The 16,282-nt window shown below is 43.9% G+C and overlaps 1 protein-coding gene across 1 annotated transcript in view; it reads left to right on the forward strand.

Annotated features, from left to right (window-relative positions):
• Nucleotides 1–1,091: 1,091 nt before the first annotated feature.
• Nucleotides 1,092–16,282, forward strand: part of LOC148011991 (uncharacterized) — a 50,667-nt gene continuing 35,476 nt past the window's right edge. Inside the window, exons 1-2 of the mRNA XM_087669443.1 lie at nucleotides 1,092–1,587; nucleotides 1,723–1,846. Coding sequence (XP_087525569.1) covers nucleotides 1,410–1,587; nucleotides 1,723–1,846 — 302 coding nt within the window. The 5' untranslated portion in view covers nucleotides 1,092–1,409. The remainder of the gene's footprint in view (nucleotides 1,588–1,722; nucleotides 1,847–16,282) is intronic.

Genomic DNA, 16,282 nt, shown 5'->3' on the forward strand with positions numbered 1-16,282 from the left:
TAAATCAGCAACTTTGTACTTACTGGAGATTGGAAAATGACCTATCTGCAATCGAACCGCTCTCATGGGTCTAGTAACAAGGCCATAGAGGAGATAGAAGCCTAGGATAAGCTACTGCAAACGTGCGACCTAAAGGATATGGCAATTCTCTCTCAAGGTCGGATAGACTTGTCATACACTTGGCATAATCATCATGTAAGCCCTACTTGCCACACATGTAGGCTCGATCGAATCTATGCTTCACACGAAGCCTGGTGGACCAATGGCCACATAAGCTAAACCCTAAACCCTAAACCCTAAACTAGGACTTGATAGCCTCCCTAGTAAATTATTCCAAGGTGGTAGTTCCCTAGCTAAATGCTGTTCATGCCTTGATTTTTGTCCTCCCTCCTAGCCATTCCCCTGACACTGACCTACAAGTGGAGGAGGAGTTGTCCTAAGGTTTCACCCTCTACTTGGAATTGCAGATTCAAACGGATATGGAAGAGTACTCTGTCTCACAAGCTCAACTTCTTTAGGTGAAGACCTCTCTCAAAAGCTACCCATGAAGTCCATCTGTTAAGCCAGTTTGGATGTGCATCAAGAAATGGTTAAAAGATGCCAACTTGAAATTTGAGTTTGGATTCACCACTGTCTTTTTTGGTGACCTGTCTTCCTTGGATCAAGCCTCCCAGAGGTTAATGTTTATCAGGAGGAGAAGAAATAACGTGGCTTTTTGGGGCAAATCTGCTCGAGCCCTTGCTCACTGCCTTGGCATGTTGAAGACTGCTTGGTCCTACTTAGAGCATTAGAAACAAAATTTCGGTTATATAAGTTATTTCGTAGGAAACTTGAGTCAATGTCTTGAGTAGGCTCCTATGATATTTTGTGAAGGTTCATTGTTTGGCATTATGCATGCCCCCCACCAATCCCTTGGTGATGTAAATATTTCTATATCAAATTATGCACATTTTAAAAAAAAGTGAAACGATTATTGCATTGTACCAAAAGTTTCAGCCTACTTTTTTGACATCTTGGTCGTAAATAGTGGTATGCCTCGTCGTTAGGTAAAGCTGCCGGTAAAAGCGTCACCGCTAGGTATAGAATGTTTTTTTAAAGGCGTTTGCCCTTGGGCAACCTGTTGAAAACACCACACCTTGCCCGCGAATGGAGGAAAATTTTAATCACCTAATCATCGGCAACTTGAAATCTTCATCGAGCTCCTCTCCACTGCGCGAGTAGATGATCAGAGAATAAATTAATCACAGCAAAGTAAGCCGTGCTGCCATTTGTTCAAAATTCCATAAAGCAATTGTTCAAAATTCCATAAAGCAATAGAATGCTGGTGAAGAAGTGAGCTTTACCTTACAATGGAAGCAATAGAGAGTATAGCAGAGGAACAATAAGATCAGATCACAAGAAGATTTACAATGGGAGCAGGAGACAATGGAGCATATGATAGGGAGGAGCAGCATCGGGATCATCAGAGCACAAGGAGGAGCTTCAGTAGCCTCGGCGTGTGCGAGGAGCTAGCGAAGGCCTGCACGTCGTTGGGGTGGGAGGAGCCCACCAGAATTCAGGAGGAGGCTATTCCCCTAGCTCTGGAAGGTAATAATAATAATAATATTAAAATCATAATATTAGACGTCTATAATAACTTTTCTCCTTTCTTCCTCTTCCTGGTCATGGTGTTGTCTGCATGTATGCTGTTACTTAGACTACTACATGGCCGTCCGTCTGCAGGCAGAGATATCATCGCCCTCGCACAAACAGGATCTGGGAAGACAGCAGCTTTCGCACTGCCAATTCTTCAGGCTTTGCTCGACAAGCCTCAGCCTTTTTTTGCGTGCGCTTTATCACCCACAAGGTTCTCACAAGAACCCACGCTCTTTATCTTTAATTAGAAGACTAAATTTGAATAGGAACCTAAATAACCTGAAGCAAGACGTGCACCTGCTACCATAAATACGTCCTTACATGTACCATAGTCCACAGGGCTCAAGTAAGCAACCATACCCAACTGCAACGTAGTGACTGGTGACTTGATCTTAGTAGGTCCCACAGTAGATATACTGTCGACAAACAGTGCCTTGGACAAGCACTGAAAAGCCTCAAGGTAAAGCTACAACAACTTTTCAGTTGCATTAGTTACAATTGCATTTATGTCCTATCCCAGATCAACATGAACCTCCATAGACCTTGCATTATGTAATGTGTGTGTCTCTGTTGGGAACAATGATTCCTCATCACCTACATCACCTACAGCTTGTTCCCTTGTTAACATCTTGTAGAAAGTTGTAAAACTTCACTCTCGACTTTCAATTATAACACTTGAACATGTGTGCTCACCACTAGACAACCACAAGCTCACATCCTTAGAGGAGATGGTAGTATTATGGAATCCTTTGCTAAAGTTAAACTACAACAACTTGTACTTGCACTCGAGACAACCATAGGCTCTCCTCCTTGAATCAGCCCTCCTCCTTGAAGAAGATGGTGATGTCTAGATGATGGAACTATGGAACCAGCCTTTTAAAGTAATCTAAAGGGTAGTAAACACAAACCAACCTACACACATGAAATAAATCAATACACAAACAAGAGACTCGTTGAATATGATAGTTAGCAATGCTTTTGGATGTTAGATGATAGATAGTAGACCCCCAATTGTTGGCATCCCTTATGGTACTTCTTTATCATTGGTTAAAGCTTGTATAAATCATGTTTTTGCGTATATCCATGGGAAATCTACATCTTAAGCTTTTCTGTGATAGACTTGAGTGAGAAAGTTTAGGTGTATGTGTGCGATCTCAAGAGAAATAGATAAAATATATGTGTGCTTCCTTATTGTCATTTTTAGTTGTTGGAACAATGTCAATTATGCAGTGGATGCAGAGGTCTCCTCATAATCTATGTCATGCTTGTGTGGAAAATCTTGCACTACAAGATAAGTCTTGTATTTATCAAAAGTTCCATCAGCTTTCATTTTGGTCCTAAGGATCCACTTAGTCCCCATGACCTTCTTTTGGCCTGGATAATCCACCAAGGTCTAGGTTCTGATCTGGTCAATGCTCTCAAGCACCTTTTCCATGGTCTCATGCCATTGGGGATGCTTTAGAGTCTCCTGCTAAACTCTTCGGTTTAGAGTGCACTATGTAATTTGCTGTGAATTAGATAGAAATGAGATAGTAGTGGTTTGGGACTGTGTGCTTAGCCACTGTAGATGGTGTAGGACAATGAGCCTGGCCAAGATAAAAGATGCACATGTGAGAATGCCCACGGAATAAAAGTCACGATAACTGAGCCACATTACACTTTTTGATGTGGTTGCAATAATAAAAGTTGCTCAAAACAACTTGAGGAATGCAGGGGTCACCATCCCTAAAATGTAGGGAGTTACTATTTTTGGACCCTAGAATTAGTTTGCGTCATTATCTTTGTTTTTGCACGAGGATTAATTCCTTGGTCTGTGCTGAGGTCAAATTTTGCACCGATCATGGAGAATTTTAGACCGGAATGTAACGTGCCCATCTATTAGCTGTCCAAGCACGTTTTTAGCGGTCCATCGAGAGACGAGTCTAAGCGACGCCGCCCGGCACTCCCATGGAATGTCACGGGGTTTGCCGCCTAGGGTTTCTCGAGTCCGTCTCGCAACGGAATATTTGCGGCTAAACCCATTAAGATCGACCTGAAACTTGAGTCCCTAGTGGTCAAGGTCTCCTGACAACATTTTAGCGTCGGGTTTTGGACATTCTACTTTACGCAGAGATACCCAACCGAAGCAGACCCATGCCGCACTTGGTTCAAAGAGAATGGGAAACAAGAGGGATGCGACACTCCATCTCTCTATCCATAGGGCATAGTCCCATTCCTGTCTCCTAAAACGGCATGAATCGGGGTTCTAACCTAACGATTTCTAAGCGTCGGTCATCAGTAAAACCTTGTGAGAAGCCTCCCAGTTCTCTGGGACCACCTTGCTGTAGGACAGACTCGTCAGGGGTTCCGTCCTCCCGCTTTCCTCACTTGGGGTACTTTTTGTGACGCTTATGTATACATTCCAAAGACGCAGTGTGATAAGCTAGAGGTGGCTTCCCGACGATAGGTTTTTATTGGCTATAGCTCCCAGTCCCAAGGTTATCGTTCGTTTGATCTCGTCAAGCGGGATGTCTACACGAGCCGAGATGTGCTGTTTGTGGAAGTTCCGGCTACATAGGGGGGTGAGGAGCACCCCGTCCTTGGAGATGCAGGGGAGAGTTGGGCTCCCGAGACAGTTCCTTTGGAGCCAGAGTGATAGATGGCGGAGAGTCAGATCCACCAAAACGATGAAAAGCACAAGTGTCCTTCTCCTCCCAACCACGCCTAGATGAGTGCTGGCCCTCTACCCGGATTCCTTTGCCAGCCGTCAACTTCCTGGAGTCCTACTATTCCTGGACTCTCTTACTCTCTAGGCTCCCCTTAACCCCATTCGGGCGCCCAAGAGCCCGGACGGTCATTCTCGTGTATGTTCCCCTAGATTTACCTTAACGTGACATTAAATGTCACTTTTAATGTCACATTCCATATTTATGACCTTAATGTGACATTAATATCACTTTTAATGTCACATTAATGTCACATTTCCTTCCCCTTAAGAATCGGTTTCGTCCTCGAAAACGATACTTGGAAGGTCTAACTGTAAATCGGGAAACCTTTTCTTTAAAGTACTTACTCGCTCCCATGTTGAGCTTTCTTCTGAACAATCTTTCCACTTAACCAAACATTCTTGATAAATAGTATTCCTCGTTCGCCTATTACGAACATTTAATATTTTTTCTGGTTCATGTGGATTAGATTGGTCATAGAATAACTCCTCAATATCATCATTTAAGATTAGATTATCCAAATCACCCAGCTTCTTCCTTAATTTGCTTACATGAAAAACTGGATGTATTTTACTACCAGCAGGTAGTTGGAGCTTGTAAGCCAATTCTCCCACCCTTTTAAGTATTATGAAAGGACCACAATACCTTGGTGAAAGCTTTGGACAATGTCCCTTTTTCATAGTTTTAGTTTTAGTTTGTTCAGGCACCTTAAGATAGACCAATTCTCCTTCTTCAAAGGAGATGTCTCTTCGGTGAGGATCTGCATATGCTCTAGCTCGATTTTGAGCTTTTTTAATATTTTCTTGAGCAAATTTTAACATACTATTCATATCCTCCAAAAAATCTTTAGCTGCCTGAACCTTTTCCTTATGCAGTCCTACTGCAAAAGGAGCTCTGGGCTGAAACCCATACATTAATATAAATGGACTATATCCAGTGGAAGAGTGTTTGGCACTGTTATATGCAAACTCTGCTAACGGTAAATACTCTTCCCAATTAGTTTGCCTTTTACTTACATATGCCCTAAGCATATCTTCAAGAATTTGGTTAACCCTTTCAGTTTGCCCATCAGTTTGCGGGTGATCCGCCGTACTCATGCTAAGTTTAGTATCCAATTTCCTAAATACCGCACGCCAAAAATGGCTATCAAATTTTCTATCCCGATCAGAAACTATATTTGCCGGAAGGCCATACAATCGGTATATGTTCTCTACGAACAATCTAGCCAATTCTGGTGTTTTAACATCAGTTGAAGTTGGAATAAACCTAGCCATTTTGGTTAACCTATCCACAATCACCCACACAGAGTCGTGCCCCCTCTGTGTTCTAGGTAGAGCAACAATAAAGTCCATGGAGATACTCTCCCATTTTCCCGAAGGAATTTCTAATGGATGGAGAAGTCCTCCCATTTTTAATTTTTCAGCTTTATTAACCTGGCATTTATTACATTTGACCACATAGTCAAGGACGTCCTTATTCATTCCAGGCCAATAGAACTACCTTTTAATAAGACTATAAGTCTTATTAACTCCTGGATGTCCCGCACTAGGGGTATCATGACACTCAAAGAGTATCTGGCGCCTTATTTCTATATCTTTCGGGACACATACCCTACCCTTGTAGAGTAAATAACCATTATCAATGGTAAAATTCTTCCACTTGAATCCAGTTTGAGCAGCCCGTAATGCTCCATTTCCGTGTTGAACATCCTCAGATATTCCTTCCTCAGTAGAAGCACTTTCAGTTGGATCCTCATTTTTTATTGCTTCCCATATGTTGGAATATGCCGGATCAACCTGGCATTTCCCTTTTAAAGATTCAAGCAAGTTGGAAGTGAACTGAGTAAAACTCAATTCATTAATGATGGGCATTCTGCTGAGTGCATCAGCTACTATATTATACTTTCCTTTTCTATATCTGATCTCATAGTCGAACTCTTGGAGGAGTTCGGCCCATCTGGCTTTACGCCCGTGTAAATCTGGTTGATCATTAAGCCACTTAATGCTTTCATGATCCGATAAAATCAAAAGTTTGGCACCATACAAATAGTGCCTCCATTTCTTCATTGCATGTACTATTGCATACAGCTCCCTCTCATAAACAGAATAATTCTGTTTTGCACGATCTAATTTCTTGCTTTCAAAAGCAACTGGTCGACCTTCTTGTAATAAGACCGCGCCTATTGCCTTATCACTGGCATCAGCTTCAACCACAAATGGTTTATTGGGATCCACTATTAATAATACTGGAGCTGTAGCAATAGCTACCTTAAGTTTTTGAAAACTTTCATTTTGATCTGTTCCCCAATTAAAACTTTTCCCTTCCCTTTAAGTTGGTCTGTCATTGGAACAACTATTTTGGCATAATCTCGAATGAATCTACGATAAAATCCAGATAAACCTAGGAAGATCTGCAGCTCTTCCAGGTTCCTTGGAGGTGGCCATTCAATAATTGCCCTTACTTTTTCTGGATCCATGTTGATTCCCTCTTTCGAGATAATATGCCCTAGATATTTGACCTCTTGTGCAAAGAATTCACATTTAGTTTTCTTTGCATAAAGGGAATGTGTTCTTAACAGTTGGAATACTAATTGTAAGTGTTCCAAATGTTCTTCTCTTGATTTACTAAAGATCAAGATATCATCCAAGAAGACTACTACAAAATGTCCTAGATAGGGCCGTAAAACACTATTCATCAGCTTCATAAAGGTAGCTGGTGCATTAGTGAGGCCAAAAGGCATCACCAAAAAATCATTATGCCCATATCTAGTATGAAATGCCGTCTTGGAAACATCTTGTGCCTTAATTCTTATTTGGTGATAACCTGATCTTAAGTCTATCTTTGTGAAGAATTTTGCCCCTTGCAATTGATCAAAAAGATCTTCCATTCTGGGCATAGGAAATTTATTCTTCACCGTTATTTTATTAAGTGCTCTATAGTCAACACAAAGTCGCATAGAACCATCTTTTTTCTTTACCAATAAAATTGGTGAAGCCCAAGGTGAATTACTAGGTTGAATAAACCCTTTATCCAGGTAATCCTTAATTTGTTTTTCAACTTCTTGATGCTGTGTTTCACTTAACCTATACGGTGGTTTTGAAATTGGGTGTGTATCCTTATTTATATCAATTGGGTGATTTATATCACCCCTATCTGGTGGAAGGCCACTTGGTAAATCAGAAGGAAACACATCTTTAAAATCATCTAACAAACTGTTCAATTCATTATTAACATTCAACTCACAAACATAAGAAAATTGTTGCTTTATATTACAGAAAGTAAAAGTATTCTGTACAGGAAGAGACCATAACATATATACCTCACAAATTTCCTTCTTTATCAGCTTCTGAACTTCAGTAGAACACAGCAAAGGATTATCAGATACTTCATGTTCACCTTGAATGACAAAAATCTTACCATCCCTTTCAAATTCCAGTGTATTATGGTGATAGCTACGTTTTAAGGATGGTTCCAATCCCCATAGCCACTCCCTCCCTAGAGCAATATCAGCTCTTTCCATGTTCATTATTTGGAAATCAAGCTTATCTTTATATCCTTGAATCTCGATTTCCAAATTGGATACCATTGTATCCCATATTTTATTGTCTTGGCCTTGCATCATACGAACAACATATTGATGCTCACTATTTTGTTGGGGAAGTTTCAATTTTTTGACAAGTGCATAATTTATAAAATTATGTGTGGCAGAGTCATCAATCATGACTCTAACCCGTTTTCCAGCTATCAATCCATGTACTCTAAGTAAATCATGTGGCCCAAAATGTTAGCAGTCATGTTTGTCATGCCTTGTCATCTCCTGCCTGTGAGCCTCAGTCTGAGTCAGACGAGGACATTAGGAGCTCTGACTTGTCTATCACTTGTTTTGACGGAGGAGGTAGCTCATTCTAGAGCACTCAGTTGTGCATTTCCCGGGGCAGTTTCTGCATTCATCAGCTTGCCTCACCTGCCGGACATTGTCCACCCTTTCCGGGATTTTTCTGAGCATTCTTGGCATTTTTACCAGCATTAAATGCTGGTCGGATCAGCATTAAATGCTGGTCGGACATATTTATGGCCTCAAATTTCAGGTCGGCCAGTTTGTGGGTTTTTTGGCTATTTATAGCCATTTCCCACTTGGCAGTCAGTTGTATTATCAACTTCCCTCCTTCCTTGGTAGGTGCACACTCCGACTCCGTCATCTTCCTCCGTCTTTGGTGCTGCCATCGTCATCAGCCTGATCTGATTCCCTTACTGACGCTTCGGGCTGCGTGCAGGGACTGATCAGTCCATTTCAGTGTATTCAGCATTCATTTCAGTCAGTGCAGATTTCTCTTCCTTCATTCTCTGCTTTCTCTCCTCTCCTCCGTGTTCGTATTTCCTCTTCCGTTGCGCACTCTCACATGGTATCATCGCCAAACTGAGAGTACATGGAGCTGAGTTTTACGCGGGAGAACACCCACAACTCTGTGTTTGCTGGTCAAGACGTCTCCAACAGCTGAGGCGTCATCCTCTGCACCATCTCCTTGATCAGGGCGGCCTGTTTTGGTGTCCACAAATTTGCGTTTGCTGCTGGCGCCTTCTCCAGTGGCTGCCACGTCATCATCACCCTCTTTCTGCCTGCGTTTTCAGCTTGGGCGGCCCTTCTCCAGCTGGGCGACACCCTTCCAGCCTGCGCCTTGCTGTTCTGGCTGTTGTTCCCTCGTCCGGCGGCTCTTTTCCTGCTGGCGACTTATTCCCAGGCTGCGTTTTCAGGCAGGCGGCTGTTTTTCTGTGGTGATTGCATCGTCAGCATTTGCGTTTGACATCATCCTTGCGTTCTGTGCAAGGCGGCCAGCTCAGGAGCTTCTGGTGTTTGTGTTTCGGCACCGGCAACCTTCCCTTGTTGTGTTTTGGTGTTTGCAGATTGGAAGATGTCTTCTCATCAGTCTACAGGTTTTGATGGCTCAGATGATGAGCTTTTGTCTCGACATTCATCTGAACGGAGGCGTGATTTCTATCACGAGGACCGTCGTCCGGAGTCTATTCCTCTTTCCCGTCCCCCTTCTATTCATGTATCTCGGCGATCCCCTTCCAGTGGGCCGAAGATGCAGCCTTTGGTACCCCCTGTACAGGTACCCGTACTTCCTCAGCTGCCCAAAGAGGACCGGTTGGATGGCTCCAACTTTTCTCTATGGTCCTGCAAGGTGGAGTGTATCTTGGACTCCTTCGATCTTTGGGAGCTTGTTTCTGTTCCTATTCCCCGGCCTAAGGTGGATCCCGCAGATGGGACATCTATGGATCGTGCAGCCTTATGGGATCGGCTTAATTCTAGAGCCAGATCTTTCCTCTTTCTGAGTTTGCAGGATTCTGTCCTTGTTCATGTTCACAGGTTGAAGACTGCAGCAGACGTGTGGAGAAAGCTCGCGTCTCTCTATCAACAGAAGACGTTTGCCCACCGGATATCTCTTGAAAAGAAGTTGCGGATGCTCGCTATTGATGATAGTCCTTCCATGAAGGACCACATCAACAGATTACAGGATATGAGGGATGAGCTTGCATCCCTCGGTCGGACGATATCTTCTGAAGATATGGCCATGATTCTTTTGACTCAGCTGCCATCGCCTCGGTTTGATGTCTTCTACACCAGCCTTCTTACATCGAGGACCCGTGAGAAGCTTCTATGGGAGGAGCTATCCCCGCTTGTCTTGGAGCATGACGAGCGACTCAGAGAGGTCAGTGCTAGTGGATCCGACTCCACTAGAGCCTTTATTGCAGGTTCGGGAGGACAGAAGAAGAAGAAGTCAAAGGCTAAGAAGAAGGACAGTTCTTCAGGCTCTGACTCAGATTCAGAGAGACCGAAGTGCCCACACTGTGGGAAAGGGACACATCCCGATGAGAAATGTTGGAAGAAGTACCCTCACCTTCGTCCGGGAGCGAAGGGTGGATCTACATCGGAGCCTTCTTCTACCTCTACACCAGCTGTTATCCATGAGTCAGTGTTCCTTCATATCCATGCTTTGGAGGAGGATCCTTCTTCCGTGGCTGCAGTGTCTTCTGCGCAGCCTTGGTTAGTGGACAGTGGTGCTTCGAGTCATATGACTCCCCGAGGTGATTTGTTACAGGATCTCCATCCATCAGAGGGTTCAGTCACTGTTGGTGACATTTTATCGGTGCCTATTAGTGGTGTTGGCACATTGCCTTTGTTTACCGACCGACCTTCGAGCTCCTTTTCACAGGCCCTACATGTTCCGGATTTGGGCCTTCCCCTCCTCTCAGTTTATGGCCTTACGAGGCTTGGCACACGAGTGGTCTTCACCGAGCATGCCGTTGTTATTGAGGATTCTCTTACAGGAGCTGTCTTATCTACAGGTTGGCAGGAGAGCGGGCTTTACAGGCTCCATTCCCCTTCTTTGATGCAGGGTCCTCCGAGGCAGTCTATTGCTACACCTGTTCCCGCTTGTGCACATTCTATTCCACAGGTTCCTTCCCATCCCCCACCCTCTCCTCCGGTGGTTCCCTCGTACCTCCCATCCCTTTCAGAGGGGGACGATCTCGGTGATGTGGCTGTGGATTCCCTGGCCCCTAGTGTTTTAGAGGGGGATTCCCAGGATCGTGAGGAGCTCCTTCAGCAGCAGTCTACATTGACGGACTTCATCGACCTTGGCATTCCTCTTGCCACCCCAGGATCCGTTTCTCCCTTGGCCTTCAGCCACATCCAGGATCTGAGAGGGGGTGTTAGCAGTCATGTTTGTCATGCCTTGTCATCTCCTGCCTGTGAGCCTCAGTCTGAGTCAGACGAGGACATTAGGAGCTCTGACTTGTTTATCACTTGTTTTGACGGAGGAGGTAGCTCATTCTAGAGCACTCAGTTGTGCATTTCCCGGGGCAGTTTCTGCATTCATCAGCTTGCCTCACCTGCCGGACATTGTCCACCCTTTCCGGGATTTTTCTGAGCATTCTTGGCATTTTTACCAGCATTAAATGCTGGTCGGATCAGCATTAAATGCTGGTCGGACATATTTATGGCCTCAAATTTCAGGTCAGCCAGTTTGTGGGTTTTTTGGCTATTTATAGCCATTTCCCACTTGGCAGTCAGTTGTATTATCAACTTCCCTCCTTCCTTGGCAGGTGCACACTCCGACTCCGTCATCTTCCTCCGTCTTTGGTGCTGCCATCGTCATCAGCCTGATCTGATTCCCTTACTGACGCTTCGGGCTGCGTGCAGGGACTGATCAGTCCATTTCAGTGTATTCAGCATTCATTTCAGTCAGTGCAGATTTCTCTTCCTTCATTCTCTGCTTTCTCTCCTCTCCTCCGTGTTCGTATTTCCTCTTCCGTTGCGCACTCTCACACAAAAGTAGGCTGCCACATAGAAGTTGACATACAACACTTATGTTGTACATCCATGTGCAAGAGCTCTAAAGATTTATACTTTTTATGGCCCTTTAATTCTAAGGTCTGCACTACATGGATTTGTTTTTCTTTTCCCTTGCCCTTGTCCTTATCCTTTCCTTTGTCTTCCCCCTTTTTCTTTTGAGGGCAATTCCAAGCAGCATGGTTAGGGGATAGGCAATTAAAACACAATTTTTCTTTTTTGGCCTTATCAAAGTCATCAGGACTTAACTTTGGCCTCATATATGGTTTCTTTTCAAAACGTTGTTTTTTACCCTTGAAAAATGGCATTTTCCTTTTAAATTTGCCCACAAATTTTGAGGTTTCCAATTCCTTAGACTTGGGCTCCGTATCAGTGAGACTAGTGAGTGTACTTGGACGCGTACTATCTTCATAAATTAATGCAAATTTAATTGCCTCTTCGAGCGTCTTAGGTAAACTCCGTTTTACTTCCTTTTTACAGGCTTTATCCAGTCCCCTAATGAATCCTCTTGTTTTTTGGAATTCATCAATTCCTTCCAGTTTGAGGATTATCTCACGATATTCCTCCAGGTATGTCAGTAGGGGTCGTCCCTTTTGTCTGACATAATCCCAATCTTCCCAATTTCTTTCCATTTTATTTTCAGGAAGAAATTCTTTCAAAAAGACGGATTCAAATTGAGCCCAAGTTTCAGGTATTTTATTCGCCTCCTTTAAAGTTCGCCACCACTTATATGCTTTGGGCCCCAAAGTTAAACTAGCCTCCAGTGCTTGGAGATGTGGTGGGGTATTTTTCAATTTATGTAAATCTTCCCATTTTTGGAGGAAATTAAAGATTGTGTCTTTATTCCTATCTTTTTCCTCCCCGTAAAATTGAGGTGGTTTCATATCCTTTAAAACTGGATTATCCCTCAATTTATGGTAAGTTTGGGGTTCCTTAGGATCTCGCATAGTCACATCTAAATCTTTCGATGAAGATGGGACATCCGAGGTTTCTATCTTATTTTTATCTCTTTCCAACAATAAAGTTAATTGAGATTTTATTTCAGTAAGTGTTTGGGTTAAAAATTCCATTTGAACCCCCTGAGTTTGCACACGAGCAGTAAGATCATCGAATTGCTCTCGCGTGGCAAAAAATTCTTTCCATTGTTCTTCTTGTATGTCTGGTTCATGGGGATCTACCATAGGTTGATCCCCAGAACTAGAACTTTCCATTACCCTTTCTTTCCCTTTTTCTGCCATTAATACACTGGAATTGGAAAGCAAAAATAAGAAATTTGCATACAAGTAAAGTACTTCCCTAATTTTTAATGGCAGATAGTGGCTGTTGATTCGGAAAGAAACTCGAAGAGTAAGAAACAGATTGTATCTTCCCGGATTAGAACAGTGAAGTAATCATGCTGGAAATTCAATTTCCTGACTTCAGTCGTATATGACATTCTTCTGTCCCTCTCACAGCAGTCGCAGTCATATCCGTCTCAGGAGCAGTCGCAGTTACCCGTCAACAGCAATCGTGACAGAGTCACGTTTTCTCATGACCCCACGTCTGGTCTGGTTCCACGCGACCCCACGTTTTATCTTTTCTCTGCCCGTAACGTAGGGTGTCACATTAATGTGACGTGGCGCTTCTCCCCTTTTGTTTTCCTTCACGGCCCGTCGCGTTTTCACGGCGCCTGGTACTCACGCGATGTGACCTGGCGCTTCTCCCTTTCGTTTTTCTTCACGGCCCGTCGCCTGGTACTCACGCGACTTTACAAAAGACTGACGGCCTGACTGGCGACTGACAACCTGACGGATTTCTGACAATTTGACGAACGATTAACGATCTGAGACATTGAACCATATGCTCTGATACCAATGATAGATGGCGGAGAGTCAGATCCACCAAAACGATGAAAAGCACGAGTGTCCTCCTCCCAACCACGCCTAGATGAGTGCTGGCCCTCTACCCGGATTCCTTTGCCAGCCGTCAACTTCCTGGAGTCCTACTATTCCTGGACTCTCTTACTCTCTAGGCTCCCCTTAACCCCGTTCGGGCGCCCAAGAGCCCGGACGGTCATTCTCGTGCATGTTCCCCTAGATTTACCTTAATGTGACATTAAATGTCACTTTTAATGTCACATTCCATATTTATGACCTTAATGTGACATTAAATATCACTTTTAATGTCACATTAATGTCACACAGAGCCTCTTGATGGAGATTCTTCTTTTGATTGAGAGTCTTCTCTTCTACCATCAATCCTCGAGGAGCTTCCGCCGGTGGATGTACCCGAGTCTTCAGCAGATGGAGAGCAATGAGAAGAGGTTTCTCCTCCTCCTTGTTGGGCCCGTGACACACTCCGAGATTCAAGGATCAAGGGGGTCCTTGAGGAGTGGGAACCGCAGGATGGACCGCGGAGGTCACGGAGGACCCATGCATATTTTTCGGAGCTTGTTTGCTCCAACTATTGTTTGCTGACCGGTGTTATGCAGGATCGTGAACCCACTTCAGTGAAGGAGGCTTTGCAGTCTGATCATTGGCGGAAGGCCATGGGAGCCAAGTTGGAGGCTATTGAAAGGAATGGCACTTGGTCTCTTGTGCCTCGTCCCTCTCACAAGAAGGTGATTGGTGTCAAGTGGGTCTTCAAGACGAAGTACCTTAGCGATGGTTCTTTGGACAAGCACAAGGCTCACCTTGTTGCTAAAGGTTTTGCATAGCGCCCAGACATTGATTTCCATGATACTTTTGCCCCCACTACTCGTATGGCGACTATTCGAGCTGTTCTTGCCTTGGCTGGTCATAGGAGATGGCCTGTCTATTAGCTGGATGTGAAGTCGGCCTTTCTGAATGGTGACTTGCAGGAGGAGATCTATGTTGAGCAGCCTCCTGGCTTTGGATCCTCAGATGGGAAAGTTTACAGGTTGAAGAAGGCCTTGTATGGCCTCGAGCAGGCTGTGCGTGCATGGAACGAGAAGATTGACTCGTTTCTTTAGTCAAAGCTGGGATATTGGCTCTCCAAGGTTGATCCGCAGCTTTATGTGCACACTTTCGAGGTTGGTCATGTGTTGTTTGTGTTATATGTTGATGATTTGATTTTGACAAGGGATCATGCACAGAAGGTCCAAGAGACCAAGACAGCTTTACATCAGGCATTCGAGATGACGGATTTGGGGCTTCTTCATTTTTTCTTGGGTCATGAGATTTATCAGTCTTAGAGGGGGATTTTCATCTCTCAGCAGAGGTACATTCAGGAGCTCTTGGTGACTTTTGAGATGGAGACTTGTCGGCCCATTACTATTCCTATGGATCCGAATTGGAAGGCCACTTCACACTCAGATTCTACTGTGATGGATGCGTCACGCTACTGTCAGTTGATTGGATCCTTGATTTGGCTTCTCAACACTTGTGTTGATCTTTGTTTTGCTGTGGGTCTTTTGGTAGGGTTCATGACTGAACCCAAATAGGTGCATTGGCAGGCTGCCTTGAGGATTCTTCGGTATTTGAGGGGGACTTCTGACTTAGGGATTTCTTATCCTGAGCAGTACAGCCAGAGTGCAGTCGCAGAGGATGCCACGTCAGCAGGTCGGACAGTGTGCCAGGTGGCACAATTTGCAGTAGTCGGACAGATTTATGTCAGCCGACCTGGTCTTTTTTGACCTTTTCTTTTCTGCTTTATATAGGAGTCCCTCAACACATTGTGATCATATTCTGATCTTGAGATCTGTTGGCTGAGATAGACTGTGCTCGGGCTGACGGAGATCGAGGTCATCAAGTTGGAGACATACGCAGATATTTCCTCTGTCCCCTTGGGTATTTCTACACTCTTATACATCATACTACACCGCAGATTTTCTGCGTATACACTATCTCCTTTTCTTTCTCTCTCTTCTCTCTGTGTTCACTCTCTCTCAGTCTTTGTCCTACGCTTCCGCATCGCTGCACTTTGACAAGAAAATGAACATGAGAGAAGAGGAAGAGAGAAAAGAGAGAATAGAACGCAAAACTCTGTGGTAGATGAATGCTAAAATGAAGAAGGTAGATGTATACACGGGCTGTCGAAGTATCTTTGTGAGCTGATCTCTCTCTCCACCTGAAATGATAGGTGAAGAATTGCTGAGACAGGCTGCCTATAAATAGGCATGAATAAAAGCAATAAAATAGTTAGGTTGACCAGCAAGAAATTAACCGATTGCTGCACAGGTACAATTGTTGAATAAAATAATGCTAAAATGCTGTACAATAAATGTGAGCTGCTGTCACAACTCTATAGAAACAGAATTTGTATCCTTTTTCATTAATTTGTCTATATAATGATTTATTAAATTTGTTTCATTTGCACTAATTAGATATAAAGAAAAGTGCATTGGAGCTGGCTACTGATGAGTGGTCACAGGTTATGGTGGACCCACGCGGTGGGTTAGAGAAAAGATAGTTCACACTTCCACCTATATGGCCGATTGGGCGCCTGTGACTAGAACTCACGCATATCAGGGTTAGACTCGCACACAGAAAGGATTGATGCCTTGAAGTGTGGGCTAGATCCGCCAGAACAGACAGTTACAATCAACAAGATGGCATGATCATGAAATGCTTGTACAATGTGCATGTGT

Source organism: Lygodium microphyllum, chromosome 27 (genome assembly GCF_053477565.2).
Source record: "Lygodium microphyllum isolate KBCC chromosome 27, Lygodium_microphyllum_v1.1.10, whole genome shotgun sequence".
Lineage (NCBI taxonomy): Eukaryota > Viridiplantae > Streptophyta > Polypodiopsida > Schizaeales > Lygodiaceae > Lygodium > Lygodium microphyllum.